Source organism: Oryctolagus cuniculus, chromosome 3 (assembly GCF_051225735.1).
Source record: "Oryctolagus cuniculus isolate XC-2025 breed Fujian yellow rabbit chromosome 3, ASM5122573v1, whole genome shotgun sequence".
NCBI lineage: Eukaryota > Metazoa > Chordata > Mammalia > Lagomorpha > Leporidae > Oryctolagus > Oryctolagus cuniculus.
Genome location: NC_142869.1, coordinates 34,421,391 through 34,448,946, shown reverse-complemented (window position 1 = coordinate 34,448,946; position 27,556 = coordinate 34,421,391). Strand labels below are relative to the sequence as shown.

At 41.6% G+C, this 27,556-nt stretch overlaps 1 protein-coding gene across 4 annotated transcripts in view; it reads left to right on the top strand.

Moving 5' to 3' along the window:
- Positions 1-27,556, top strand: part of PARD3B (par-3 family cell polarity regulator beta) — a 1,145,366-nt gene that overhangs the window by 1,042,440 nt on the left and 75,370 nt on the right. For all 4 annotated transcript variants that reach the window (XM_089330006.1, XM_089330005.1, XM_089330004.1 and 1 more), the window contains one exon: positions 22,843-22,922. In XM_089330006.1, the coding sequence (XP_089186132.1) occupies positions 22,843-22,922 (80 nt within the window). The remainder of the gene's footprint in view (positions 1-22,842; positions 22,923-27,556) is intronic.

Sequence of the window (27,556 nt, the reverse complement as noted above, 5' to 3'; positions counted from 1 at the left end):
CTCTGGAAGGTAAGATTTCAATACCTGTAAGTAGACTGGGAGCTCTGCAGAAGAATTTATGGAGCAGCCAGTGTGGACCAGCCCTGATTGCATGTGCAAGAACTAAAGTGCACACTCTGGGCTGGAAGATGTGAAACTGTCAATTCACTTGCTTTTCTTCTTCCGACTTATGGGAGGGACTCAAGTTCTTTTACCATAATTTATACTAATTAGTCTTTCCACTTAAATCAAGAGGCAAACTGCAAATGTGGCCATTGCTGGTCTGCTCCTCATTACAGACAATTAAGAGTTAGAAGAACAAAAACACATCACAGGATTAATGATAAGAGAAGCCACCCAGAGCGAACAACATGAAGCAGGAAATAGTCTTATTGAGTGGGACAAAGGAAACTGATAGCCTTCAAGATCAGAGCCTCTTAGGGCTAAATAGCTCTGAACAGACCTTCAGTGGAGCAAAGGCCCAGATGCAGTCCAAAGTAGGATCGCCTGCCCATGGAAGCCTTCCCCTTGCTATCTTTCGTCGTATGTCCTGTCGGACTGCATGCAATCAGAAATGTGCTCGCTCTCTGACTCCAATTCATTAGTTTCCCTCTGTGGGTAAGAGGGAAGGCATTACTGACAAGAGAAAAAAAATAAGTACTAAGCTAATCAGCCTTGGTAAATTCCAGTCTTGCACATTATGATCATTGAAGCTGCACCCGGGCACTGAGACGTGGGAGAGTGCGTGAGAGATGTCCTGACACCATTCTCGGAGCCCCACTGCTTCCATGATTTTTCTTCTTCCCCAAAGGGAAGGCAGGAGATTAAGGAACACTTAATTGCCTGATAAACTGATTGACAAATTGGTGATCTGATGCATATGGATGATCTTCTTAGCGAATGGCACAGAAGCAGCTAACGGGGATCATCACGAGCCGTGATTTGCACACCCTCTGCAGGGTTATTACAGAGAAGCGGAAGGATGGGTTGATTATTATCTTTCCTCCTTTCTGTTTTTTTTTTTTTTCTTCCCTGAACGTTTTCTTCACCTCCAGGGAAATGCATTCTAGCAGCATGAACACCACCATTAATCAACACTTGTAGCAATAATCAGTGAGTGAAAAATGGTGACCAAACTCCGCGAATGCACTGGCATCACTGTCTCCTGAGGTCTCCTTTGTGATCATGCCTTGGCATTCCAACGCGGATAATTTATACAGAATTAACGTTGGCACCTTCCGAGGTGCAAAGATTTATAGAAGCAGGGCTTCTTTCCTCAGTCATTTTAATAAGAAAGAGAAATCGTTTCTGGTCATGATGAGCAATATTTTAGAGCCTTCAAAAATACCCTTTCTGTCTTCTAGTCCGTGTGATGTTTAGCCAGCCAGACCTTCACTTCTGAACGTGAGCATCTGGCAAGGCAAAACTGCTTTAAGTTCTTGGTCCCAGCTTTCTCAGAACATTCACCAGGAGGGGGTGTGAAAAATGATTAAGAATTCAAAACTATCTCAAGTCACAAGATCTATTAGAGAATCCTCTGATGATAATGGCAAATCTGAGAAAAACATGGCTGAGTGTTCCAGGAGCGGCAATACGCCATCACTAGCCACACCTGACAGAAGGTGGTTACCTGAATAAATCGTGTGGCTTGGGGCTGCTGATGGAGTTATACACAAGTGACGTGGCTTCAGTTTTAGTTGCCGTTTTTACTCCACAAAACTACTTATCAATTCCCACCATTCTGATATCAGTGGCGCAAATGCTGAGGTGTCGACACATGGACAGTGTCCCCCAAGTCTTCCGTAAGCTGGGATGGGCTTGCCTGGAACCTAAAGAAGGTCACGAAGGTGCCAGACCACGTTTTTGAAAGACAGACCGGGACCCCCGGGAGCATGTGACACCAGCCCCTTCTGAGGATCGCTCCTGTCATTAAAATCAATGCAACTTAATTAAAGCAAATTACAGATAGATACATCTATAAATAAGATATTAAAGTGTGCTGCTGAATATGATAATTGCTGCATATTTAGCAATCAGTGTGTGTGTTCTGCTTTTGCCAGGAGGAATTCCTTTCAGTGGAATCAATGGAGCTTTATTAAAAACCATCCAAATTAGAGGGAGAAATGATGAGTGTTATAATAACACAAAATCACTGTTTCAACTTTCATCATGAAGAAAAGAAAGCAAAATATGTCCATCCCTCTTTTTTCACTCAAGGAAAATATTAGATATGGTCTCTTTTACATGTGGATATTTTGAATTTATAAATTTTAATTTTTGCATTCTCTTCTCCCAAAGGAAGGCGGAGGGAAAGTAATGATCATAAATAAAACAATTCAGCAGTGAGGCTGGAGTGAGGAGCACCCCAGTGCCTGGCTGTGCTGTTTGATACCTTGATGACAGAGACAAACAAATGAAGTCTGCACTCTACATAAAGCTCTCACGTGGGTGATTTTGTTCTCATAGCCACCAGCCTATTTTGTGGGTGAGAGTTTCTGTGGATTAATTCAAAATAATGAATTTAGAAAATAAAAACTGATTTTCATCACCTTTCTCCTCTCTCTCTCTCTCTGCCTTAGCCATCACCTTTGGTCATAAATAAGAATTAAATTTGTGGAAAAGAGATGTCTTTTTTTCTAGGTTAATTTTAAAATACACATTAAAAATGTCTTTCACCACCCAGTTTAAAAATCAGCAAAGGAAAACAGAAGGGTTAATTAAACCACTCCCATGTGACCAGAATTAGTCTCAAATACATGAAAAAATAAATAAAACCACTAACAAAAAGAGAAAGATTTCCATCTAGAATGCCCTAAAAGATGAAGGAGACTGCTCAGTAGCCAACCACGTCTAACAGAGTCTGGCTGAGTCATTTACAGATTTCTTACTTCAAGTCGCTGCATGTGTATCTGTGGTTTGTCTCTGGAAATAAAAGGAAGAAAAGAAAAAGAAAGAAAAAGGAAGGTAGGAAGACAAGGCCTGAATGGTTAGAAAAAGGACTTGCGACTATTTCGCTTCATCGCATGTTGATCTATTGCATGGACTTCCAGACTCAGGTCTAGGTGATGGGGAGAGCAGTCACGGTTCTCGTGGAGTTGATGCCTGCGAGGAGAGATCCACAGTAAACCAGAAGAGTAAACTGTCGCTCCCCCTCTTCGTGGAGGAACGACACTAAGCCCTGCCTAGGCTTCATATCCGAGTCACGGCACCATTATGTCGCTCCCCCTCTTCGTGGAGGAACAACACAGGACCCTGCGCTGTTCTTTCGTCTGCTCGGCCCTCCCCGGGTTTGCTGCTGGTTCTTCCCGGGTTGGCTACTATCCCTTCCACCTCCGTGGAAGGGCAGTTCCCCCTGGCCACTTTCCCCACTTCCGCAGGGGAGTGGCACACCGCCGGCCGGCTTTCTCGGGGGCTGCACGGGTGTTCCTTCAGCTAGATGTTCCCCTTAGATGTTCCCGGTGCATGCCGTCTCTCTCCTCCTTTATAGTCCTCCTCCGCCAATCCTAACTCGGCTGCCCACACGCCGAGTACGCTGCTCTCCTCCAATCAGGAGCAAGTCCTACAGTTTATTAGTTGAACTGGAGGCAGCTGTGCGGAAGCTGTTTACTTCTCTCCCAGCGCCATATTGTGGGAGAGCAGATGCATAGAATAAGTCTTAATTCCAGTAACTTAGTCTAGTCCGAGTTGCTCCCCACAGTAAACATCAGACCATGATACTGTCCACGAAGGAACATAAACTATACTCAGGGGCTGGAGCTGCAGCTGGGCTGGTGCACTGCTCTGATGACCTGGTCAGAGATGGCTTCTCGAAAGAGGAGACATTTTCTCCGAGACGTGAGCAAAGTGAGGGTCCAGTGCAGGTGGGCCTCTCCAGAGTGGCTATTGCTGGGCAGAGGGAGATGTGTGTGCACAGGCCCTGAGAAGGCAGCGGGCCTGGCAGGCTGAGGAGGCCCTGAGAAAGCAGCGTGGCAGGCAGGACTGCAGGAGGAGTCCATGCACACAGCGGCGTCAGCACTGGCTGAGTCTTTTGGGGCAAAATTATTAAGTCCACTCTATTTTTCCATTTTTACCCATACTGGCTATTTCTGTTTTTCTAAGTTGCTTATACAATGCATAATACTCATGTTAGAAAACAGTAAATTTTTTTAAAAAACCATTCTCACTGATTGTAGCCTGCAGTGTTCTTTTTAGGGCTGTCCTCTCGAGGGTGATTTTCGGGAGAGAGGGCCAGTGCTTTCATTCTAGACTGCCAATACCAGAGGCTGTCACAGTCACAGAAAGTGTTGACAATTGTTAGGCGTGAGGGTTCCACTCTACAGAGAGGTGTGTACAGCTCAGAATGGGATTCCTCCAGGCATGTACCTTAACTCCATGACTCCCATGCAGACATATTGCGCCATGGTCAGTTCTCCCTTCTAATGTTCTAATAAGCAGTACCATGGACCAAATCCACCTTTGAACCCTGCAGTCATGAAAACAGGGAGAAGCTGGTCATTAATCATGCATGGGAAGGCATCTAAACCCTGCCTTTCCCTTAACACCTACTCCATCCTAGTGTCACTGTCTTCCAGAACTGGTCCCAGTCAACAGATAAAGGATCCAGAGTCTCGATTCTCAGATTCTTCACTTGATAACTTTTTCCATGCCAAACGATGTTACAGGGCATTTCACCATGAAAGCATCCTGTGGGATTTCTACTAACAATAGTTTGCAACTCTGATGTTAGCTACACAATGCAGCACGGACTCTGTACAGTTCATTGTAATTTCACATAGTAATAATTTTATTTGAGAAAGATTTGTTTATATTATAATAAGAAATATATTTGCTTCTGAAAATACTGATTTAATGAGTGTCTTTAATTCACAGTGTTTAAATAATAGCCTACATAAAGAACAGGGTATTTGAAGATATGATCCAGTAAAAGGTTTTCCATATCTTTGAGATAGTGAATTCACTCCATTGACTTTATAATGTCCTCTTTTTGGAGAATTTTAGCTCTGGGCTCCCTTTTACTTTGCTGTAACTCCTCAGGTAAGAACCAAGCTCACCCATTTTAAGGTTCCCTAATTTCCATGACCCATAGAAATTAGCAGTTAGAAGCATGTTGAAGTGTTGGGCCATTTTTCTTTGGGCCTTTTCTAGCAAAAAATTGTACCACAAATCATACTTCCCACTAGTAAGCATGACAGTGGTGCTATCTTGTGTTCACCCACAAGGGTAGGTCTGAGAAGTAATCAGGGTAAGTCCAATAAAAGTGTGTCAGCAGACCTAATAAAATTTGGAGTGGATCTAAAATAGTTTTATAAGTACACTCTCCTTTTTTAGACTCTTGCTGTTAGGTTTTCCCAAATATTTGGGCTATCAATTATGGACAAGTATTTGAATTCTCATTGAGTAAGAATGATAAAGTGAAGCAAGTGAGTTGTGGCCCTGTTAATTTAATTGTGCAACATTGAAGATGTGGGATAAATAGAATTTTGAATTTTTTAAAGAATGACTTGATTGACTTTTGAACACAAGCTGCTGGGTTCCTAGGAATGGAGTGAAAGGAGCTCTATTCCTGCTCTTTCCAAACTATTGTGTAGTCCTGCTCCCAGTTACCTACGTCTTGCTGCTTTTTGAGTTATGGTGAGGAGTCCCTGTTCTGAAACAAAGATGGTTCTACCTGTTCTTTTTGGATGCATTTCTCTCAGTGGATGACCCTCAACCCAAAAGTAATATTTTCCCCTGTGAACCTTGTAAGTTTAAATCCGATGGTCTTCATCTTGTCATTGAGTCACTTGTGGATTGCTAGTGTAATTCATGCAGTTTTGCTGTCTATAAGGTAAAAGTGAGTTTCACATGGCCCTTGGGAAAAATGTTCAGAGAGACCCATCTCTTACTTGACTATGTTGGGCCAATTGAGAGATCCAGGAGATCTGTCTCTCTCTACTTCCTTGGACTAATACTGTTGTTATTTTCCATGCAAAAACCCAATTACAGGATGGAAGATTTTTAGTAATTGGGCCCTCTGGATTTTAAATCCTTGCAGGTCAGCGCCCAGGAGGATAGCCTTCAGTAGGAATGACTCTTGGGTTTCTAACAGAAGGTAAATCTGATTTATAGACGGAAAAGGCATTATATCTGTCACAAATACATTATAAATGGGTGTACACGTTTTCTAACACACAAATCAACTCCCCTTGGGAAATTATCCTTCATCCTAATGGATTATATCATAAGAAGTTCTTTGCAATATTCATCCTAAATTTTCACTTTTCTTAATTCCATTACATTGATGAGTTAGGGGTATTAGGCTAATGTTTGTAAGCTACTTCACAGTTCTCCAACTGAGCCCAGTAAAACAGTGCAGAGCAGTACCAAATAACAAATAGGTGTCAATTTCTGTTCAACACTCACTCTACTAGGGCATAGTAGATAGACCCTTAGATTAAGTAGATAAACATTTTTCTCCTTATATATGGGAGAACATCTAAACAGCACTCAACCACTATTTCCATTGCCCAGCTGCCAAAACCAAAGTGTCACTTCTTTGCTTAGAGAATCATGTTGCATGTGGTTTCTTCTCCCTTTTCCTGTGTTCCTCCTGCCTCTTCCCCTCAAATGCTTTCCCTCAAAGTGCCTCTTTGCTTTTTTAGAAGAACTGTCCCTGGACAGGCATCTCTCTGCACACAGATACTGAGGAGACTTTCAGACTTGGAGACAATAAATGGACCGTCCACCATAATTCAGGACTAAACCTGCAGATTGTACTTACTTGGAAAAACCCATCAATGGACTATGGCAGGCCGTCTAGCAGAATGATTGGGTCTGTTGATGGAGGTGGATATACTCTGAGCTCTCAGAAAATAGGAAGTGAATTTCTCCATCTGAAGGACTTCCTAGAAGGCCTGGTGGAGAGATGGAAGGGGAAGGAGAAATGCGTGGGAAAAGGCAAGGAATGGTACAAGGGCGTGGGGCCAAGGAAGGACCAGTACTTGAGTAGGGCACATGCAGGGCACACAGAAAGGAAGCAGCAGGAAATGGGGCTGGGAAGATGAGGAGGAGGAGGAGGAGGATGACGACGACCATAGACTCTGAAAGGCATGGATGTCACATACAAGAATTTAGACTTTATCCGAAGCCTTGATGTCCCTGTGTAGAGCAGTAAGGTGGTTATATGTTGATGTGTGTATGCATCTAAACACACACACACATCCTTTTAAAGGTGTCATTGCAGCCAGTCATTCTGCATACACAATGTACAAAAAGGAGACTCCTTTATAAGAGGAAATAAATGTTCTCTCTTTCCTCTGTCCCTATCTGTCTCTTCTTTCTCTTCCTCCTTATTGTCTTTCCCAGTACTGTTTGAACAGTGTCACTGAAGAAGCTTCCATTAGGTCTGTATCTCAGCCAACACTGGCCAGAGGTTCATGGAAATGAATCCTAGAGGACCGGGAAGAAATTCGTTCCTGGTGTTTTCCTTGCCAAGAAAGTAGCTCAGGTTCAATATAACAGCAGCGCTAACAGCCAGAACTAAGATTTATTGAACATAGTTCATTATTAAGTAGACTCTCTGTGTGTGACATGTAATATGGTTTACATGCATCATATCATTTAATTCTCACAATCACTGTGTGAGGTAGGTACTATTATTAGTCTTATTTTGCAGCTGAGAAAAAATGATGCTCAAAAGTGAATTTGCACAGTCACACAGTAAGTGGTGGAGCTAGAATTCAAACCAAATATGTTCTGCAATAATTGCCTCTAATCTCCACACCCTGCTATAGGTGGGCCTACGCCCACAGCCTGTTGTGCAGTTAGAAATTCTGTGCAGTTTCTAGTTAGAATCAATTATTGCTGGAGTCAGACATGTATTAGCAATGATGACACACTTTGGGACTGACTCACTTACCTTCCCTGCCATGCTTCTCTCCTGAATAAAATGGTCATACAAGAAATTTACAACACCTGCCTTTCTGCTGGTCAGGTAGCAGTATGGATTGAAACAGATGGTATATGGAAACATACCCTAATCATTGCAAAATCCTTTCTAATGATCTGGTGATATGTGATTTATTGTATATGTAGGAACTAGACAGAACATTTTAAAAACAGGACAACTGAACATTGGAATTGATCTCTTAAGGGTCACCCTCTAGAGTAGCTGTATGCACAGCTCCACCAAGCCCACGGCCAAGTGTCCATCAGCATCCAAGTCCCTAAGCCAGGTTTCATTCAATGCCTGCTGGGCTTCCCGTAAGTAGCAGCACAGAAGTCACAATTGGTGACCAGCTGCACTTTTAAACATAGACTATTTAAACCCACACAGAGTTTTGTTTCTTCTAATTTCCTCAGTGACTTAGGTACCTGCTTGTTAAGTTTTCATCAGATCACTGAGTACAGTCCCCAAGCCTGACCCTCAGCTCCTCTTCCAGGCCATTGCGCAGAGCAAGCATTTCCTGCTTCAGTGGCATCGTCAGATCTCCACTCAGTGGGCTTCACAGAGCAGGCCAATTACAGTTAGACGTGATTCAGGTGAAGTTGTTTCAAAGCAATTTAAGCAAAGGAAAATGAGACTTTGATGTAGACTTTCACTACTTCAAAAGCAACTCTGGAACAGAGTGGGAAAGATCCTCAGCTGTGATCCTTGTATATCCAAACTTTCCCTATCTTGGTACCAGTAGTCAGCTTGTAGCAGAAGTCTAAGAGAGAGTTCCCAGAAACCCATGAAGTCCCAAGTTTTCAATTCTGTGATTATTTCAGCAACATGTGGCTTATTTCAAAGTTACCCTATGCGGTATATTGCTCAATTCAAGTCTTCATGGATATCCTATAGATAGTACAGTGGGACATAATGGGTTAACCATGGGCATGTTGTCCTCTTCCATGGCTGCACAACGATGCTGTGACCATTCCTTGGCTCATGTGAGAAAGTTTTTCAGATTTTTGTTATTGTTGCTTTTTTGTATATTTATATCATTTTATATCCAAATCAGAGTTCTTGATTTTGCAACATCATAAAATCAGGGTGAATTGGCAGGTTTGAGGTTGTGATTTACAGTGAGTCTGTCACTTCTTCCTGGAAGATGGGGGTTAAACTATTTTACAGTTGTCATATTTCACAGGGCCTGAACTTATATGTAAATCTGCTCATCTTTTGTTCATGTTATTTCAAAAATATTGTCTTTATACATTTTTGGTAGATGAATTGTCCAGCATACTTCATTTTATATACTCTTCTTATAAATGTGTATGATTAGTGCAGTTGAAATTAAAGTGCTAAGTTCTAACTGGCATAATGACAGTCAACAGGATGAGCCCTTCGAATAGTTTTTGGAGATTTAATACAATGACAAAGCAAATGTAACTCAGGAGTACAGTAATATCTCTCACCATCCCCCTCCTTCACCCATTGGAATTATTTTGATTTATTTTGATTAAAAGGTGTCTAGAAGCCACGGCAGTTTTGCAGGATGCAAAAATTATTGCAGAAACTTCCTCTATTAATGGAAATTATTAGAGGATGGAAATGGTACTCGAGCAGCAAGAATGACATTAATTATGCGAAAAGCAGTTGTATCTGGCAGTTGGCAAGCATGCATTATTCTTCAACAATCTTCACGGGTTTGTGTCCAGCCAGCATTAGAAATCTAAAAGCTTTTTATTTTGGCAAGTTTTTCATAGCACTTGGACTCCAGCATCTAGATAAAAGATCATTTGGAAGGAAATTATGTTGGTGAAATTGAAGAATTCAGTAATGAGTTCTGTGTAGATGAATCAATGCCCAATTAAATGATTATATCAAATTTAACTTTAAATGTTGACTTAAAATAATCACATTTTACAGACTTTATAATATACTACATATACATCTCATGAGAAGAACAAGGTCTATGTTCATCAGCCGGTGGAAGAATAGAGTCCTCTGATTGATCCAAGAATCTGACTAATGAGAGAAATTCAGGACATGAGTAATTACCTATCTACAAAGATTTAGAAAAGAATGTGGTAACCTAGCTTGTTTCCACAGTTCCCATTCTTCTGCAACTTTTCTCTGTTTCTTGGGTTTTCTTCTCTTTCCCTGTATCCATTGCCTTTGCCAGACTCCCTTCTCTGGTTATCAGCTTGGGAATGCTGGCACCAGCTCTTATTGAATCTGTTGTTCTTGCGCACTACTTGTTCTGCCTGTTTGTATCCTTTCACAACAATAAATGCAACTAATTGGAGCAACATTCATTGCCTCGCTCATTCTCTCAGTCTGCACCCACTGAGCCCTTGCCATGTTTATGGCACTAACCTGACCACGCAAGAGTGACCAAAACTAAGGACATGGGCATCCTGCCATAGTCACTAAAGTGCATGTTCAAGATCCACCAAGTCCCCTGAGACCAGATTGTTGAGTAAATATGACAGGGGAATGATAAAGCTGGAAAGTTAGGTTGCTATAGGTTACTAAAGGCCTTGAATATAGCAGCCATAGATGAAATAGATTTGCAAGTTTGTAGGTAACTATTGAAGTGTGTGTATGTGTGTGTGTGTTTGACAGGCAGAGTGGACAGTGAGAGAGAGAGACAGAGAGAAAGGTCTTCCTTTGCCGTTGGTTCACCCTTCAATGGCCGCCGGGGCCAGTGCACCACGCTGATCCGATGGCAGGAGCCAGGTGCTTCTCCTGGTCTCCCATGCGTGTGCAGGGCCCAAGCACTTGGGCCATCCTCCACTGCACTCCCTGGCCACAGCAGAGAGCTGGCCTGGAAGAGGGGCAACCGGGACAGAATCCGGTGCCCCGACCGGGACTAGAACCCGGTGTGCCGGCGCCACAAGGCAGAGGATTAGCCTAGTGAGCCGCGGCGCTGGCTGTGTGTGGTTTTCAAAGCAGATTTTGACACAAGAATGTCAGTTTTCAGAATTTAATCTTTATAGTTCTGCCTCTGTCCTCATCTTGCCTTGATGGATCTTCCTAGATTTTGAACTGCACTGCTACAATAGGCAGTCACAAAATAATTTGTTTAATGTAATTTTGAAGAAAATTCCTATCTGATTCCAGAATTAATGGTAAGAAAACTTTGTGAATTAGATACAAGTAGTACTGTATATTGAGATCAACAGCAATTATGTCCAATGTGTTCAGTAACTCATCCTATCAGATAAGGTTTCCCTATTAGTCTATTGTTTTGAACTTATGTGAATCTTCCCTTACCCTAAGCAATTACAAAATTAAAGTTTCTAATGGTTTCAACTTTATACTGCAGATCTAAGTTTAAATCTAGTTGTAGAAGAGTTTATAGATTTTTTTTAAAGATTTACTTATTTATTAGAAAGGCAGAGTTACGTAGAGAGATCTTCCATCCTCTGGTTCATTCCCCAAATGGCCACAATAGCCAGGTCTGGGCCAGGCTGGAGCTAAGAGCCTGGAACTTTTTCTGGGTCTCCCAAGTGGGCACAGTTGCTGAAGGAATTGGGCCATCTTTGCTGCTTTCCCAGGTACATTAGCAGGGAGCTGGATCAGAAGTAGAGCAGCCTGGGACTCAAACCAGTGCCCATCTTAGATGCTGGCATCACGTGTGGCAGCTTAACCCACTAAGCCACAATGCTGGCCTTTGTTTTATTTTTAAAGGATATGAAAAAGGGACCATGTAAACAAAAGTGGTATTATTTATAAGACATAGCTATAAGACAGTTGTCATAAGGGTAAAATTCCCTTAAAAATGTTTAATGTTTTCTATTATCTAACAGATTTGTTTCAAAAACCTAGCTGGCTATTAAGTAATCTGTTTAATTCTTTCTGTTAACTTCCACTGAATAGATGTTTGAGAATCCTATTTCATTGACTCAATAAATATTAATGAACAAAATGATATGCCAGGCCTTAAGAATGCAATGGTGCAAAAAGAATTCATTGTCCTGAAGTCATAAAGCTTACAGTCTGGAGTCTTGTGTAAACCACATTAACTGACGGACACCTGTATGAATAACTGAAAAATATGCATAATCCAGGCTCTTTTATATAAAACAGGATGTTTATTAGAAATTATGTTTTCTACACCAAAAAGTCACACACACACACATACACACACACACACACACGTCTACAGCTACAAAAACAAATATTGCTAGGGCATTAGAGTTCAGTGACATGGCCATAATGACCATAAACACATTCAGGGTGCTTATGATAGTCTCAATTTCACATACTCTGTTCTGTTGCCACTGTAGGGTTACTTGAACTTTGAGATCTTATGTCTCAGTTCTTCATCAAGGGTATAGAACAGCAGCATCCGTAGTGGTCACTACCAACATATGAGGCAGCATAAGGAGGAGGAGAAGTGTTGCCTTGGGGTCAGGTGGATCTCGGTTCAAATCATGGCTTTGCCACTGTATGAATGAGGCAAGCCACTTCACTACCTCTGAACTCTCATTTCCTCAAGTGTGAAAGGAGGCTACAATGAAAATCACAACATTGATTGTGACTCACCATACCAATTATACCATGTTCCTGAGTCCTTCCTTTCTAGAAACTGGAAAAGAAAGTGACCAAAACTTGCCCACTGACTGAAATAGAAAAAAAGATTATTGGAAGCTAAAAATTTTACATACATTTGATGTTTTGTCTTCATAAAGGAAAGTATATCTCAAATATGCTACAGAGTTTAAATATCCTTTGTAGGGCCTGTCATCTGAAAGGACTGCTATGAATGCATGGAAATAGACTATGATATAATTTTAGGTTTTGGCATATTTTGAGGGTCTACTATGTTTATTTGGGGATGAGTAAAGAATATTGCCATACGTAGCATGTAAGGCTGTTGCCTGTGATTCCTGCATCTCATATGGGCACCAGTTCGAGAACTGGCTGCTTCACTTCCCATCCAGCTCCCTGCTAATGCACCTGGGAAAGCAGCAGAGGATGGCCCAAGTGCTTGGGCCCCAGTGCCCATGTGGGAGACCCAGAGGTAGCTTCACCCTCGCCCAGGCATGGCCATTGCAGCCATTTGACGAGTACCCAGGGGAAGGAAGATCTGTCTCCTCTCCCTCTCTCTCTCTAACTCTACCTTTCAAATAAATAAATGAGAAATTGGGGGAAATGAGAATATTGCCACAAATAATCAAATAAAACATTGAGGAATAAATGACTCACATCAAACATCCAAGAAACATTTAGAAAGCAAAAACTAAGTACCTGATACAGCTAGCTAGTGATTGATTGGTGTCAACAAATGAAACTCCACCAGATTCTTCTGACTCCACTCCCGGAGGATACAGGACAAATGACAGACAGATTTCTTAGGATATGCTTTCCCTAATATCTTTTATTATTCATCTTTTCATTTGCCTTTGTCTTTTCTCATGCATCAGTTTACGTTTTAGCTAGTGTTGCATATCTCTATTTGTAGGTAGACAGATGGGGGAAAGGAAATGAAAAATGGTATCTGGTTCTTTAATTAAAGATGTAGAGCCAGAGTTTGCTCTTCAAGCTTACTGGCAAGGCATATACCCACACATGCACAATACACTCACACAGATGCACACACACAAAGTGCATCTGATAGATGGAGCCAAATTTGTAAAATTGTATCCACAATCATAGTTTCTATGGTAACTGTATCTTAGGCCCAGAAACAAACAGAGCTGGCAGGAGATGTCTGATTTTATTTTATGTGAAGACAATCATCACAGGGATAATTCAGGTTATTAAGATGCCCTGGCCCAATGTACATATAGCTAGTACTCGGATGGTACTAGCATAAGATTTGACACCTAAATCCAAACATATTCTTTATAATTTCATAATGTTGTAGATGGATTTTCTGTCTTTATAATTCAACTATAAAGTTTTGTACATACATATAATTCCTGTTTTAATGAGGTGTATTAATGAAGTAGAAGTGGCCAACATAAATGTGGAAATTATACATTAAATAGCTTTCATAAATAGGTAAAAGAAGAAATCTCAAGGATTTCCAGATTGTTTTTGTTTTGTTTTGGGAGGCAGAGAGAGGAAGAGACAGAGAGAGGGAGTTCTCATCTACAGGTTAACTCCCCAAATGCTGGCAACAGGTAGGGCTGGGCCAAGGTCAAAGCTGCAAGTGGAATACAATCCAGATGTCTCACGTGGGAGCAGGAACCCTGTTACCTGAGCCATCCCTGCTTCTTCTAAGGCCCTCCATTAGCACGAAGCCAGAGTCAGGAGCCAGAGCTAAGAGCTGGAGTCAGGAATTGAACCCAGTACACTGACATGAGATATGGATGTTTGTACCGGTGTCTTATTTGCTAGGCCAAATGCCTGTCTCAGGGATATTTGTTTTAACTGTGATATTTTATAAGGCAGTAAAATACAGCAACAAAACAGTTACTAGATTACCCAAGAGTTATTTTTTAAATATTTTATTTGCTGTATTTTCTAAACTAGCAGATGTTCTAGGCTAGTCTATGAGCTGAATACCCAGTTATTTGACAAAATTACTGAAATCAAATTAGAGAAAACAAACACTTCAGAAATAATAGTTTGAACTAACGCGGGTTCTTTTGCCTCTCTGGATAGCACATGTGTAAGCATGCAGCTCAGGCATAATGTCATTATCAAAGAGAAATAATTAAGCAACCTATTTTGGTAAGCTGCTGCTTCTTCTAAATATTGCCCTTATTTCCCTCCAAACATGTAGCATTTTAGCAGAATATCTTCATGCCAGGAGATGCTCAGAGTCAAGTTTCAGAGTTTTTGTTTTGTGGATTCCTTTCAACATCTTACAGCCCAACCTTTAACTAGGTAAGAGCAGTGGAACTGAAAGAAATGTGAAACATTGCTGGGAAACTATCTGTCGTGATACCAACTGAAAGTGAAAGGCTCATTTCCTAAAATGGCATCTCAATTTTTATACTTTGCATCTTAATGTTATGATGTGTCTGGCAGCCTGGAGCTCATTTTTTTGGTAATGGATCTGAGTAAGACATATTTGTAGATGAGGGTGTTATATGGAGTTGAATAAGCTGTATTGGAACTTTGCACGGCCTTTGCATCTCAGCGGCTTTTAAATTTCATGGGGAAATTGGCTTATAGGACATAAATTACAACATGGAAAAAAAAAGTATCCCAACTTGTAGAAGCTAGAAAACATGTTAATTTTGAATTATTTCCATTTTCATCATAGATACTTCCAGAAAATCTGATGTGGCTTTTTAAAAATTTTCATGGAATTGTTTTGAAATGTTTCAAAGGGCAGTTTATCTACCCTTCTCCTGTTAATCTGCAAAGTGAATAAAAAGGGGGAGAGGCAGTGGCCCCTTTAGAACATTGCTTTATAAAACTGCTGACTCGAGCAATGCCAGGAAAATACTTACTAATTTAAGAAGTCCTATATGTAAGTGGCCAGCTCCTTGCATTTGTAGAGAAGACTCCTAGCTGTATTTTAACAAGGTTCTTCACACCCTAGCTGCAACAGGCATTGAGTGAGTGAAATCAGGAGAACTCTCACGGTCTAGAAGCATCTTAATTCGGCATTCTTCCCAAACACCAAGTCCTTGTCACAGGCTGTCACAGTCCTGCCAAAGAGGGCCACCACGTGCAAGGCACACCAAGGTATGAGCTCTTCAAATCGTTTTAAATGAGCTCTCTGAAGTTGTACTTCCTGAGCCCTGTCAGTAAGAGAAAGATAAATAGGCTCAGAGTCCAGTCATACATTCTAATGTTACACTGTTGTGTAAAAGGCTAAGTTTCTGTTATGGCTTAAGTCAAGATTGTTTCCATCAGACCTATATTTAGGTCATTACACTTAAAAAAAAAAAAAAAAGCTTGCATGATCCCAAGTAAGATAAAGGGCTTTTAAAAAATTAATTGGATTGAAGCCGCTGACCTTATTTTTCTGTGATGAGGGAAATTACCTAATAAGGAGTTCTTCAAGCAGGAACACTTCGGAATCTTGTTGAGCACAGAGCAAAATGAGAAATGAGCATGTGTAAATGCCTGAGCCTGTTTTTCCTCCCCTCACTCCCTTCTCAAGTGGCCTGACTTCCTAAGGACTTAGCTACAACTTCTCATAATTAGCTTCTCTTTGGCAGCTCTCTATCTCCAATCTCCTACCCTCCATTTACGACTGAGTGTGGGAATGTTTGTGCCCAACCCGCTAACCCATATTGCCACGATTTCTAATTGGGATATGAAAATTTGATCAAATGGCAGGAGATTAGATAAATTATGACTTACCTATCCAATGGGATAGATATCCTTTAAAACTCATGTTTTTGAAAAGTATCTTACAGCATAAAAATACCAATAAATGAATGAGGAAAAAGCTCTGTATACCATTAAAATATGGATATGGATATATTATTCATTTATCAATATTATAGAGGTCTTCCTTGGGTGGTTTTCCACAGTAATCATTTAGGAAGAAAAAAAAACAGTCAAGCATATTTTTTAAATAATGGAACACAAATTTATTCCCGTGATTTCCACTAGCGATTTGTCCCTGAGGGACATGACTTCCCATCTCCATGTGTTACAGATAATACTTAGTATGATGCCCCAGAGAGAGAAACAAATGCTGATTTACTTGAAAATATTAATTCTACTTCATAAGCATGAAATCATAAGACAGTACAACCAGTAGTTATTTATTACAAGGCTGTAAATGTTTTCAATACTATACATTATGGTTCTCTCTCTCTCTCTTCATTGATCCACTAAAATCACTCTCAATGAGTACAAGTCACCCTCTTATTGCAGCTCCAGCACATACTTTCATAGATGTTACTCTTCAGCTGCACAGAGCAATACTATTCTAGCTAATTTAAACATGAACAAATTTATGCTGTAGTATGACACTTTATAGAACCATAAGGAAGGTTAAAGAAACAAGTCCTTGGATAAGCATTCAAGACTGATTTTCCAAGACACACTATAGGACCAAGCTCCCAAGGAAGCTGTTGCCACTTCTGTACAGGAAGCTTTGGGCTCCAGAGCCATAAAATGCCTACATTAAGAGCTGCCATGGTTAAGAAGGTGCCAAAATCAGGAAGCCACTTCTGCTTCCAACTCCAAAGTCAACTATAAAAGTTACACTGCACCCCAGAAACTACTGATGGTTCATTGCTAAAGCTACCACAGGAAAACCAAGCCTACTTTTAGAGACTCTTCCCAGGCTAAACAGTGAAAATGAACCCTCTGCCTCAATTCCAGTTCTCAAATGTTGTGGCCTAACTTAAATCACAGCCAGTACATTGGCTGCAAGGGAATTCTGGGAAAGACAGTTTGTAGCTTTCCATGCTGTGCAGTTCAGGGTGACAGTCTACAAGAAGGGAAGGTTGGGTAACATGTTCCAACACACCACATACAGGACAGCCCTTGTCTTGCTAAAGCTCTTGACTACTTGTGACACTATTACCCACTGCCTCCTTTCTGTAGTGATTCTTTCCTCTCCTGGTCTCTTCTTGACCAACAGTTGTTTGTTTCTGAAACTTCTTCAACTTTTTTTTTTTTTGCCTTTCCCATGATTGATAATGTTCCTTAGAATATTAGCAGTATTCTATCTTCTTGTTGCATGTCTTTTCTTCTATTGTATCTTTACAGGCTTTTCCTTGGCTTTCTTTTTCCTTGATTTCAGCTACCATATATATGGTGAATGTTTCCTAATTCTACATCTCTAGTCCACACTTCAGAGTTGCAAGACTTTATATTCTTTTTTTATTTATTTATTTGAAAGTCAGAGTTACACAGAGAGAAGAGAGAGAGAGAAAGAGGTCTTCCATCTGATGGTTCACTCCCCAATTGGCTGCAATGACCAGAGCTGCGCCGATCCGAAACCAGGAGCTTCTTCCAGGTCTCCCACACAGGTGCAGGGACCCAAGGAATTGGCCCATCTTCTACTACTTACCCAGGCCATAGCAGAGAGCTGGATGGAAAGTGGAGCAGCCGAGACTAGAACCCGCACCCATATAGGATGCCGGCACTTCAGGCCAGGGCGTTAACCCACTGTGCCACAGTGCCAAACCAAAGACTTTATATTCAACTATCCTTAAGACATCTCCATTGTATAGCCCAGATCAAGCTAAATGTGTCTAAATGTTCCCACCTCCTACTCCCAAATGGTTTCTTCCTTTAGTGTAGCCCATCTCATTGCTAAGTTTACAAACTTGGACAATATTCTAGACACACCCTTCTCTTCAATCCAGTCAGTATTATGGTTCCCACCTCTTTAGCATCCTTCAGTCATTCTCCTGTCTGCATCCTTTGGAAAATCATCTCATTTAGGCCTTTATGATCTTTGATTCAGACCTCACTGGAACCTCTACACAATGGCAAGAATAATCTTTAGGAAAATACAACTGCTAGAAATAAGGTGGGAGAGAAATCTAGGGCTTGGTAATAATATTTTTAAAAATATTATGCAAAGGCATGATTCAAGAAAGAAATAATTGATAAGCTGGACTTCATTAAAATAAAATGTTCTTCTCTGTGAAAGACACTATCAAAAGAACGGAAAGAGAAGCCATAGACAGGGAGAAAATTTTTCAAAGACATATCTGATGAGGAAAAAAAATGATGAAAAAAATGAGCCAAAGACCTTAATAGACATGTCTCCAAAGATATTCTGATGCCAAAAAAAAGCAAACACTTTTATGTTATATGTCATCAGAGAAATGTGAATTAAAACAACAATGAGATATCACGGTACATCTGTTGGAATAGACAGAATCCAGAACTCTGAACACCACCAAATGCTGATGAGGAAGTGGAGCAACAGGAACCCTCATTCATTGATGATAGAAATGAGAAGTGGAATAGCCACTTTGGAAAGCAGTTTGGCAGTTTCTTACAAAACTAAACATATGCTTACCAGGTAATCTAGCAATCACAGTCCTTGGTATTAAGCCAAAAGAGTTGAAAATGTATGTCTTACAACAACCTGCACACAGATGTTTATATTAGTTTTAATCACAATTGACAAAACTTGGAAACAGCCAAGGTCTTTTACTAGAAAAATGGATAAATAAAAGGCAGTAATCCAGATACTGGAATAGCCCAAAAAAATAGAATATCAAGCCAATGAAAAGTCATGAAGGAAACTTTGCTGCAGATTACTAAGTTAAATAAGACTACATACTATATGGTTCCATCAACATGATATTCTACAAGATAGAACTCTTTTAAGATTTATTTATTTATTTGAAAGGTAGAGTTACAGAGATAGAAAGGGAGACAGAGATCTTCCACCTACTGGTTCACTCCGCAAATGGCCACAATAGCAGAAGTCAAGATCCCAGAACTCCATTTGGATCTCCTACATAGGTGACAGGGGTCCAAGCACTTGGACCATCTTCTGCTACTGTCCCAAGTTCATTAGCAGAGAATCTAACTGGCATACAATATGGAATGCTGGCATCACAGGTGGCTTTACCTGATGGACCACAACACTGGTCCCTACAAGCTAGAATTCTGCAGACAGTAAAAAGATCAGTGGTTTCCAGGAGTTCGGGATAAGAAGAAAGAACACAGAGGATTTTGGGGTGGGGGATGAATTGATACTATAATAGCAGATATATTTGTCCAAACCCATGAAACACATAACACCAAGACAAAACCCTAGTGTGAATTATGGAATGTGGGTGATTAGTATGTGTCAGTATAGGTCTATTAATTGTAATAATTGTACCACCCTGCTGGGGGATGTTAATAATGGGGATATGCTATATATTCATCGAAGCATGGAATATATGGACAATCTTTGTGCCTTCCCCTCGACTTTGCTGTAAGCCTAAAACTGCTTTAAAGACGTAGTCTTTAATACATTTGTAGTCAGCCACAGGGTAGGTACCTACACTAATTTTTTATGCCTCCTTGGTGTTCCACTTTTGTTCCCTCTACTTAGAATGCCTGCTCCTTATTCCTACATGCTTCTCACTTGAAAAACTCCTCCTCATTCATATTCAACTTTGAGGTGAAACTTCAACACCCAAATGATGCTGTCTTCAACTCTCCCAGGTGCTGCGTGCTTCCTTCGACTTCTACTCCACTAGTGATCTCATTGCACTATAATTGTTTGCAGGCCTGTCTCCTCGAGAAATAGTGGCTGAACTGCTTCATTGCTTTGAATACAGTGTCTGACATGGCATTGGGATATAGTAGATGCTCAGTAATCAGTGGCTTTGTCACTAATGTTTTAATATTAAAAGAAAAGCATACAAATATCATGAGGGAATTTCAAAACATTGGTGGAAAGATGGAATTACAAGTTTATTTCATGCAGAAAACTTTATATGCACATTTGTTCATAATATACATTTTTCATAAATTTTTGAAGACACTATGTATGTGTAGATTTCAATTCTTTTTGCATAAAAATAAACTAACCTTCTAATTCCATTTGTTGAAGTATACTGCCTCTCTTTTGAAGGCTGGCCCAAGTTCTGCTTCTCCTATGAAATGTTTGCTCACAGCTGCAGGCCTCGTGTGTGCTACTGTTGGTAACATCCTGAATGGTACTTGATCTTACATTGTCCTACATCATTATTTATGTATTTAATTTCTAATGCTTGTTTTCCTAACAAGACATAAAGTTCCTTGAGGACAGGATGATCGTTCATTTCACACAATATGCTAATATGCACGTAGGTAACTCACTAGAACAGCAACAGCCATGGAGTGCTGCACCTGCAGGCACCAGAATACTGACGGCCATGGTCATTAGGCCAGGCCAGTTCTGGATAGCAGTGCTCGAAGAATTAACTTGGAGCTTTGTGACCACAAGGAAAAAATGACTTCTAAATGGCTTAAGCCACACTAGGGACACCTAGACATGGTATTTTCCCAACAACCACAATTACTAATCTTCTGTGTAGTTCTCACATTCACCTGAATTCTTCCTCCATCAACAAAGTTTAAAAACTTACCTTAGAGTGGCTGAAGACAACACTTCCGCCCTTCACTCCTTTTTCTCTGCTATTTATTTATCCCATCTGTCACCATCACTGCCACTGGTCTTTGGTGAAAGGACAGTGGTTTAAAATCCAGACTTTTATCCTAATGGAGAGAATTTTCCATCTCTATCTGTGTTGCTGTCAATGTATGTGTACTGTTCCTCCTTATGGAGGTAATGTAGTGGACATTTGTCCTCCTAAAATCTCCAGCTACTCCTGTTTCATGTGTTGCTGAAATATGAAGAGATTTTGTAAGACATACTCCAAATAGTGTCCTGCAATAATTAGACACCAAGGATAGTCTTTCTTATTCTAAATGCATGTGTATTCTTGTTTTGCAATGTCTCTCCCTAGCCTCTGACCTCATTCACACACAGACATACACACACCATACACAAGCTGGGAAGATAGTTTTATGGAGAGCTGGGATTTTTGGTCAGAAGAGAAAAACTTCCAGGTTGCAGAGTACTGTCTAGAAAAATCTTTCCCTACTGACCTTTGACACTGTTAATTTATGTTTACTAGCAAACTCCCTCATCCCCAGCCAATTAGAATAATCCAGGTTTTCTATTTATCAATTCCATGCCCAATGTGTGCAGACTTCCCCAGTACAAAAGCAAGCATGTGACTGGTCCATAATACCACATGTGTTGATGGGAACAATGAGGAATTGATAAGCGAGCAAGTATTTTTACATACCTGTTATGTATTCATTCTGTGTTTGGTGGGTGTGATAGATACAGATGGATGAGAATTAAATGGATGAGAACAAGGTCTTTCTAAAAGAAAAGAACACTCTACTGAGAACTTACTGGGGCCAAAACAGCCCTTCAGGATTTCAGAGGTTGATGGAAAAGGATCCCCTAGAGGTGAACACGGGAAGTACATAGAAAGGATTAAAAAATGATGATAATAAAAAATAACCCTAGGTAAAACACACACACCTCACTTCTATGTATCCTTTTCTGTTGGGGAAAACTAAGTGAAGTTCAAAGTGGTAAGGGGAGGAATCACAGATACTGTGGAGTAGATAGTTGGTTGTAACCAACCCCTGTTAATGAAGAAGTTTTCATAGAAAAAGTGCTTCTAGGCCGGCGCCGCAGCTCACTAGGCTAATCCTCCTGTGGTGTCGGCACCCCGGGTTCTAGTCCTGGTTGGGGTGCCGGATTCTGTCCCGGTTGCTCCTCTTCCAGTCCAGCTCTCTGCTGTGGCCCAGGAGTGCAGTGGATGATGGCCAGGTCCTTGGACCCTGCACCAGCATGGAGACGAGGAGAAGCACCTGGCTCCTGGCTTCGGATCAGCATGGTGCGCCGGCCGCAGCAGCCATTGGGGGGTGAACCAACAGCCAAAGGAAAATCTTTCTCTCTGTCTCTCTCTCTCACTGTCCACTCTGCCTGTCCAAAAAAAAAAAAAAAAGTGCTTCTAAAATTTGATCCTTGTCACCGCCAAAGGGAGCGTATGGTGGCACAATGGCTGACTAATACGGTGTCCTGGACAGGACTGTAGAAACAGAGAAAGATGTTAGGTAGCACTATGAATAAACTACAGACTTCAGTGAGCAATCATGTGTCAATATTGATTCACTTATTGCAAAAACTGTACCATGAGATAGTAAGATGGTAGTCATAGGGACTGTTCCATTTTTTCATGAATTTAAAGCCATTCTAAAACTGGAAGTATATTTTTTAAAAGAAAATATATATGGTCTTACAGCTTAGAGAAAATCCCTATCCTGGGGACAGGAAGGATGACAATGACCTTTTAGGAAGGATGTGACTTTGTGGTTAAATGCCACATTTGTGGCTCCATCATCAATTCCTATAGCGACACCGAGGTTCTGCTTGATTTTCCTTGTTGATTTTTGGCAGGCAGGACTAGCATTTGTGCACTGATTATAATTTTCAGCTGCATTGTCAGTGACCGGGGTGTATAATAGATCGTCATCTCTCCATCTTTTTCTCTCCACAGGTGCCTGGAAAGGGTCCAGAGGGGAACGCCCACAGCCTCCGCTTTGATGGGATGGAGAGGCAGTATGCATCCTTGCCCAGGTAGGCCGCCGACGGGCTCCCATCAGCAGCTCACCTGCAAAGCGAGTCTTTAGAGAAGTCTCCATGAAATGGAAATCTGCCTTTGAGATAGGGAATGTGTTACAATTCTGCATTGCAGCCGTCTGCTGCAGCCCCCGTGCCATCCTCACAACTGTGCTAATAATTGAAACACTTGTGGCTTATTTTTAAAGGGAGAAAATAGTATATCATTGCAATTGAACATGTCAGCAAGAATATTGGATACTGAATGGAAATCTTAAGCCATTGCTATAAAAATGGTATTGAACATCCTGCATCAAGCTTAGAGATGATAAAGTAGTAAATCCTCTGTCCAAGGAGTTGCCCATGAGAAAGGGCAGGCCAGCCTTAACCTTGGCGTGTTAAAAAGCAGGGGAGAAACAGGAACCTGGGAAGGTGTTGGTGCTTGATTTAGAATCTGACCGAGCCCTGAAGGCAATAAGCAAATATTGCTGAGAGACACAGATACAGCAGGGGAAGGCAAGAACTGCGTGGGAAAGGTTCACTTGGTGATTCTGGCCTGGCACGATCCATTGATGCTGTAACTGGACACCCCTGCAAATGAGATGCAGCTCTCAAAGGTTTGCACTCTTATCTGTGAGATGAGGAGTAATTTTAGTCTGCTATCAGGAGCCCAGGACAAAGAGGAAACCATTCCAGAAGCGCAGACAGTCCACCCACTATGGCAGCTGGAGGAGTTGAGAGTGTGAGAATTAGTGAGTTCAAAAAGGAAACAAAGAAAGGTTAATGCCAGCCAGAAAACTCTGAAGCATTTCTGAGTATCGCCTTGTAAAAGGGTGAGGAGAGGACCCCACAGAAAGCATGTTCACTGTGGAAGCTAAGCTGTGAAAAGTGCTAACTCAGAGAGAGAGAGAGAGAGTTGCTGTTTTGAGTTTCGTGTTGGTTATACTTTTGTGGGTGAATTTACAAAAATAACATCCCGAATGTTACAACATGCATAGCTAGGTGACCATCTGCTCTTACAAATAGCATGTGGCTTCTCCAAAGTAATAAGATCTCAAATCTACCGGAGAACCAATTTTTAACTCTGATTAGGCAGGCTATCCCAAGCGCAGTATGTAAAAAAGCTTCCTTGCCACTGTATTTAGTTTCTCTTCCTCTTTTCTTTCTTCTTCCTAATGTTGTCTCGACGTTTTTCCCTCATCTGTTATTTTATTCCTGTCCCTGTTTTTCACTGGCCTGGTATTTTGTCTTTGTTTGAGAAATGGAAGTAGTTTCCAAAATTTATTTTAAATACAAGATTTCCGGCTTTCACCGTCGAAGTGTATGGAAATTGTGGTTAAGGCAGATGGAAAGTATGTTCTTCTGAGAAGGGGGAGAAAGGAAAACTGGAAACAGTTTCATGTCTTTCTGGCCAACTTGCACTCAGAATGTAGAAATAGATTTTTCTTCTGCACGAATCAAAAGCACAGAAAATAACATTTAAAGTTCTAATTTCCTCATCCATTCATCCCCATAGAGACAGTAATTACCTACTCTGTGTTGGGCCCTGAGAAGGTGGAGACTGGAGACACAACCCTGACCATCCTCCGGTCTCTCTCGTTTAGTAAAAGAGGCAAGCAAAGGAGCCTTTTATGATAGTGGAAACAAACGCTTATATTAGTAGTTATTACTATTTATCCTCTGAATCCCTGAAATTCTCTGAGTGTCCAGCTCCTATTTCCATTCCATTTATAAGCCCTGAAATGCTCTATCATGGCTGACTCTAAACAAGTCTATTTTAGGAATAAACACTGCCAAGCAAATTTTATGACAACAGCACTACATTTATGCTGTTTGTGGCTCTGGAGCCATCATCAGAACACATGAATTAACCAGATCCTGCCAGCCCTGGAAACATAGCCGTCGAAAGGCAAACATCGTAGACTGGGCGTCCCCTCGTTCCTGAACAGGGTGGTAGGAAGGCTTGGTTGCACGTGCAAACAGACCTTTATAGTGACCTGGCAGCAGAAGTAGCCATGGGGGAGAGAAAAATTGGGTTCAGATGCTGGAGAAATCCCAGGCGCTGGTTTTTAGTTGGGGAGCTCCAAGCCAGGTCTCCGTCTCAGCCTCCCAAGGGGAGGTATAAAGCTGCCTCCCATGCTCTGTGCTCCGGTCCATGGGAAAGGCGGGCTCCATGCCGACCGAAGCGAATCTGGCTGCAGAGGTCCCACACTGCCAGCTTCGGAGCAGGTGTGCGGGGTCAGCTCTGAGTGTCAGTGACATTTACCCTGGTGTGCTCCTCCCTCCCCCCACCCCCCGAGGTGGGAGAGTTGACTGTCCATTTAATTGAATCACACAAGCTTCACTGCTTTCCCCCTTTGCCAAGAGAATGAGGCACACACATCTCTGTAGGCACCGGATCCCTCTTTGTCACAGTGGCAGGGGGGCCTTGAAATATTTATGGAGTTAAATTTTTAATTAAAAATCAGAATAATGCTATCTATAGGAAGTCAGTGGCCAGCCTTCTGGAGGACTTAATCTGGTCTGACTGATAAGGTCCCTTCCTTGTGTCTGGAGCGCATACCAGGAGTTTTAAAGGTAAGCTCTCTAAAGGTGATTTGTCTTCCAAATGTGGAGCCATCATCAGAAACCAAATGCCTTACCATGCACACAGTAGGCAAGAAGCCCTAGACAGGGGCTCCCTCCTATGCGTTCATGTAGCTCTGTGCTCTTCAGAGCACAGCCATGCAGCCTGCCGCCACTCCGAGTGATGCTTCACAAAATAGACCCGGATCCTAGGCCAGCACAGGCACAGGACAGTTCCCACCATTGGTAGTTAGGAGGTTGCCTGAGGCTAAGGGCTGAGCAATGTTAAGTGTTGCTGTTAAGCAATGTTAAATCTTCTGCCTCCAAAGAAAAATGACTTTATTTCTTTTCTCCTGAGGGTGCTGTTTTGGAAAGCAGAGTGCGGTTGTAATACAATCTCATTAGCAAACACCAGGCCTTTACCAGGGCCAATGTTTTCCCAGCCTACCCAACCCCCAGTTTTCTTTAGGAGTAAACAGAACGAAATCAGCTTTCCCTTATTCTCACCTGACACCAGTTCTTACTCACCCTAGGTAAGTAGGGAAGTGGTTGTTTCCTAGGCTGCTAGACTGTGGGAACATCAAAGGATGTATTTTTGCAAACAGCTTCTTTTGCACTCCAGCCTGCCAGCCCCTTTCAATTCTCCCGGGCCCCATTCTGGTTTTACAGGCCTCCTCGCAGGCAGCCCCTTCGGCAGCTAACTCTCTGCTTTCCCATCTCAAGCCTCCATCATTCCCACCTGGCCCATCCCTGGCCCCATAGGACCCCATTATCCCCCTCTCTGCAGATGGTTCAGTGCATCGGCACAGGATGTTGCTCTTCCGGGCTTGTAATCAAGTGTACAGTCTTAGGAAGGGAGGAAAAAAAAAAAGCCCTGCATCTCTTGTCCCTGGCCCTTTGGACCTTGGCGGTCAGTGGTCACTGGAGAAACCATAAAATTGCGCTCATTGGCTCCACTGCAAGACACGCTGTGCAGCCCCGGCTGGGCCCTTACTGCTGTCCAGGATTTCTTTTATACATTGGTAAGCTCCCCCTGACACTCCTACCGTGGCACTCCTGTTAAGCTCCATGGAGATGACTAAGCCCACTCTCTGGAGATGACTCCACTTTATTGCCTTGATGACCCCGAAGCATCCTTCAGCAGCCCCCAACATCTGTGCCCTGCAGCTAACACTGTGGTGTCTTGACTCACACACACACACGTCCAGACAGGACCCAGTGAGGGCCTGGACTTGGCTCTGGCTACAACCAGAACCCCGCCTTCATCACTGATGTGGTATTGGCAAATAACCTAATTGCTCCAGGCTGTGTTTTCTTTTTTTCCCCTTTTTTTATTATGATTTTATTTAAGGTATATAATTTCATGTATACAGATTTAGGAACATAATGATACCTCCCACCCCAACTTTCCTCCCACCCCCACTCCTACCCTTCCACCTCCTTCCTCTCCTATTCCCTCAATTTTTACAATGATATTTATGCTCTTTTTTCCCCTAGAAACCTTTTATGTAAGGAATACAAACTTCATGCATTTCATAAATACAATTTCAGGAACATAATGATTCTTCCCACCCTACCCACCCTCCTACTCACAGTCCCACCCTTCTTAGTTCTCCCTTTCCTATTCCCATTATTTCTTACTAAGATCTATTTTCAATCAATTTTATACACAGATTAACTCTATAGTAAGCAAAGAGTTCAACAAATAGTATGAAAAAAAACTGTTCAACAATTTTTTTTATTTCTCTTTTGATTTCTTCTATGATCCACTATTCATTCAGGAGTATGTTGTTCAGGTTCCATGTGTTTGGATATGTTCTAGATATTCTTGAGTTGTTGATTTTCAGCTTGATTCCATTGTGGTCAGAGATGATGCATAGTATGATTTCAATTTTTTGAATCTGCTGGAGACTTGCTTTATGGCCAAGCCTGTGGTCTAGCCTAGAGAAAGTTCCAGGCACTTGTGAGAAGTATGTGTATTCTGCAACCATAAGATGAAAAGTTCTGCAGATATCTGTTAGGTCCATTTCATCTATAGTGTCAATTAACTCTGTCATTTCCTTGCTGATTTGCTGAATGGTTGATCT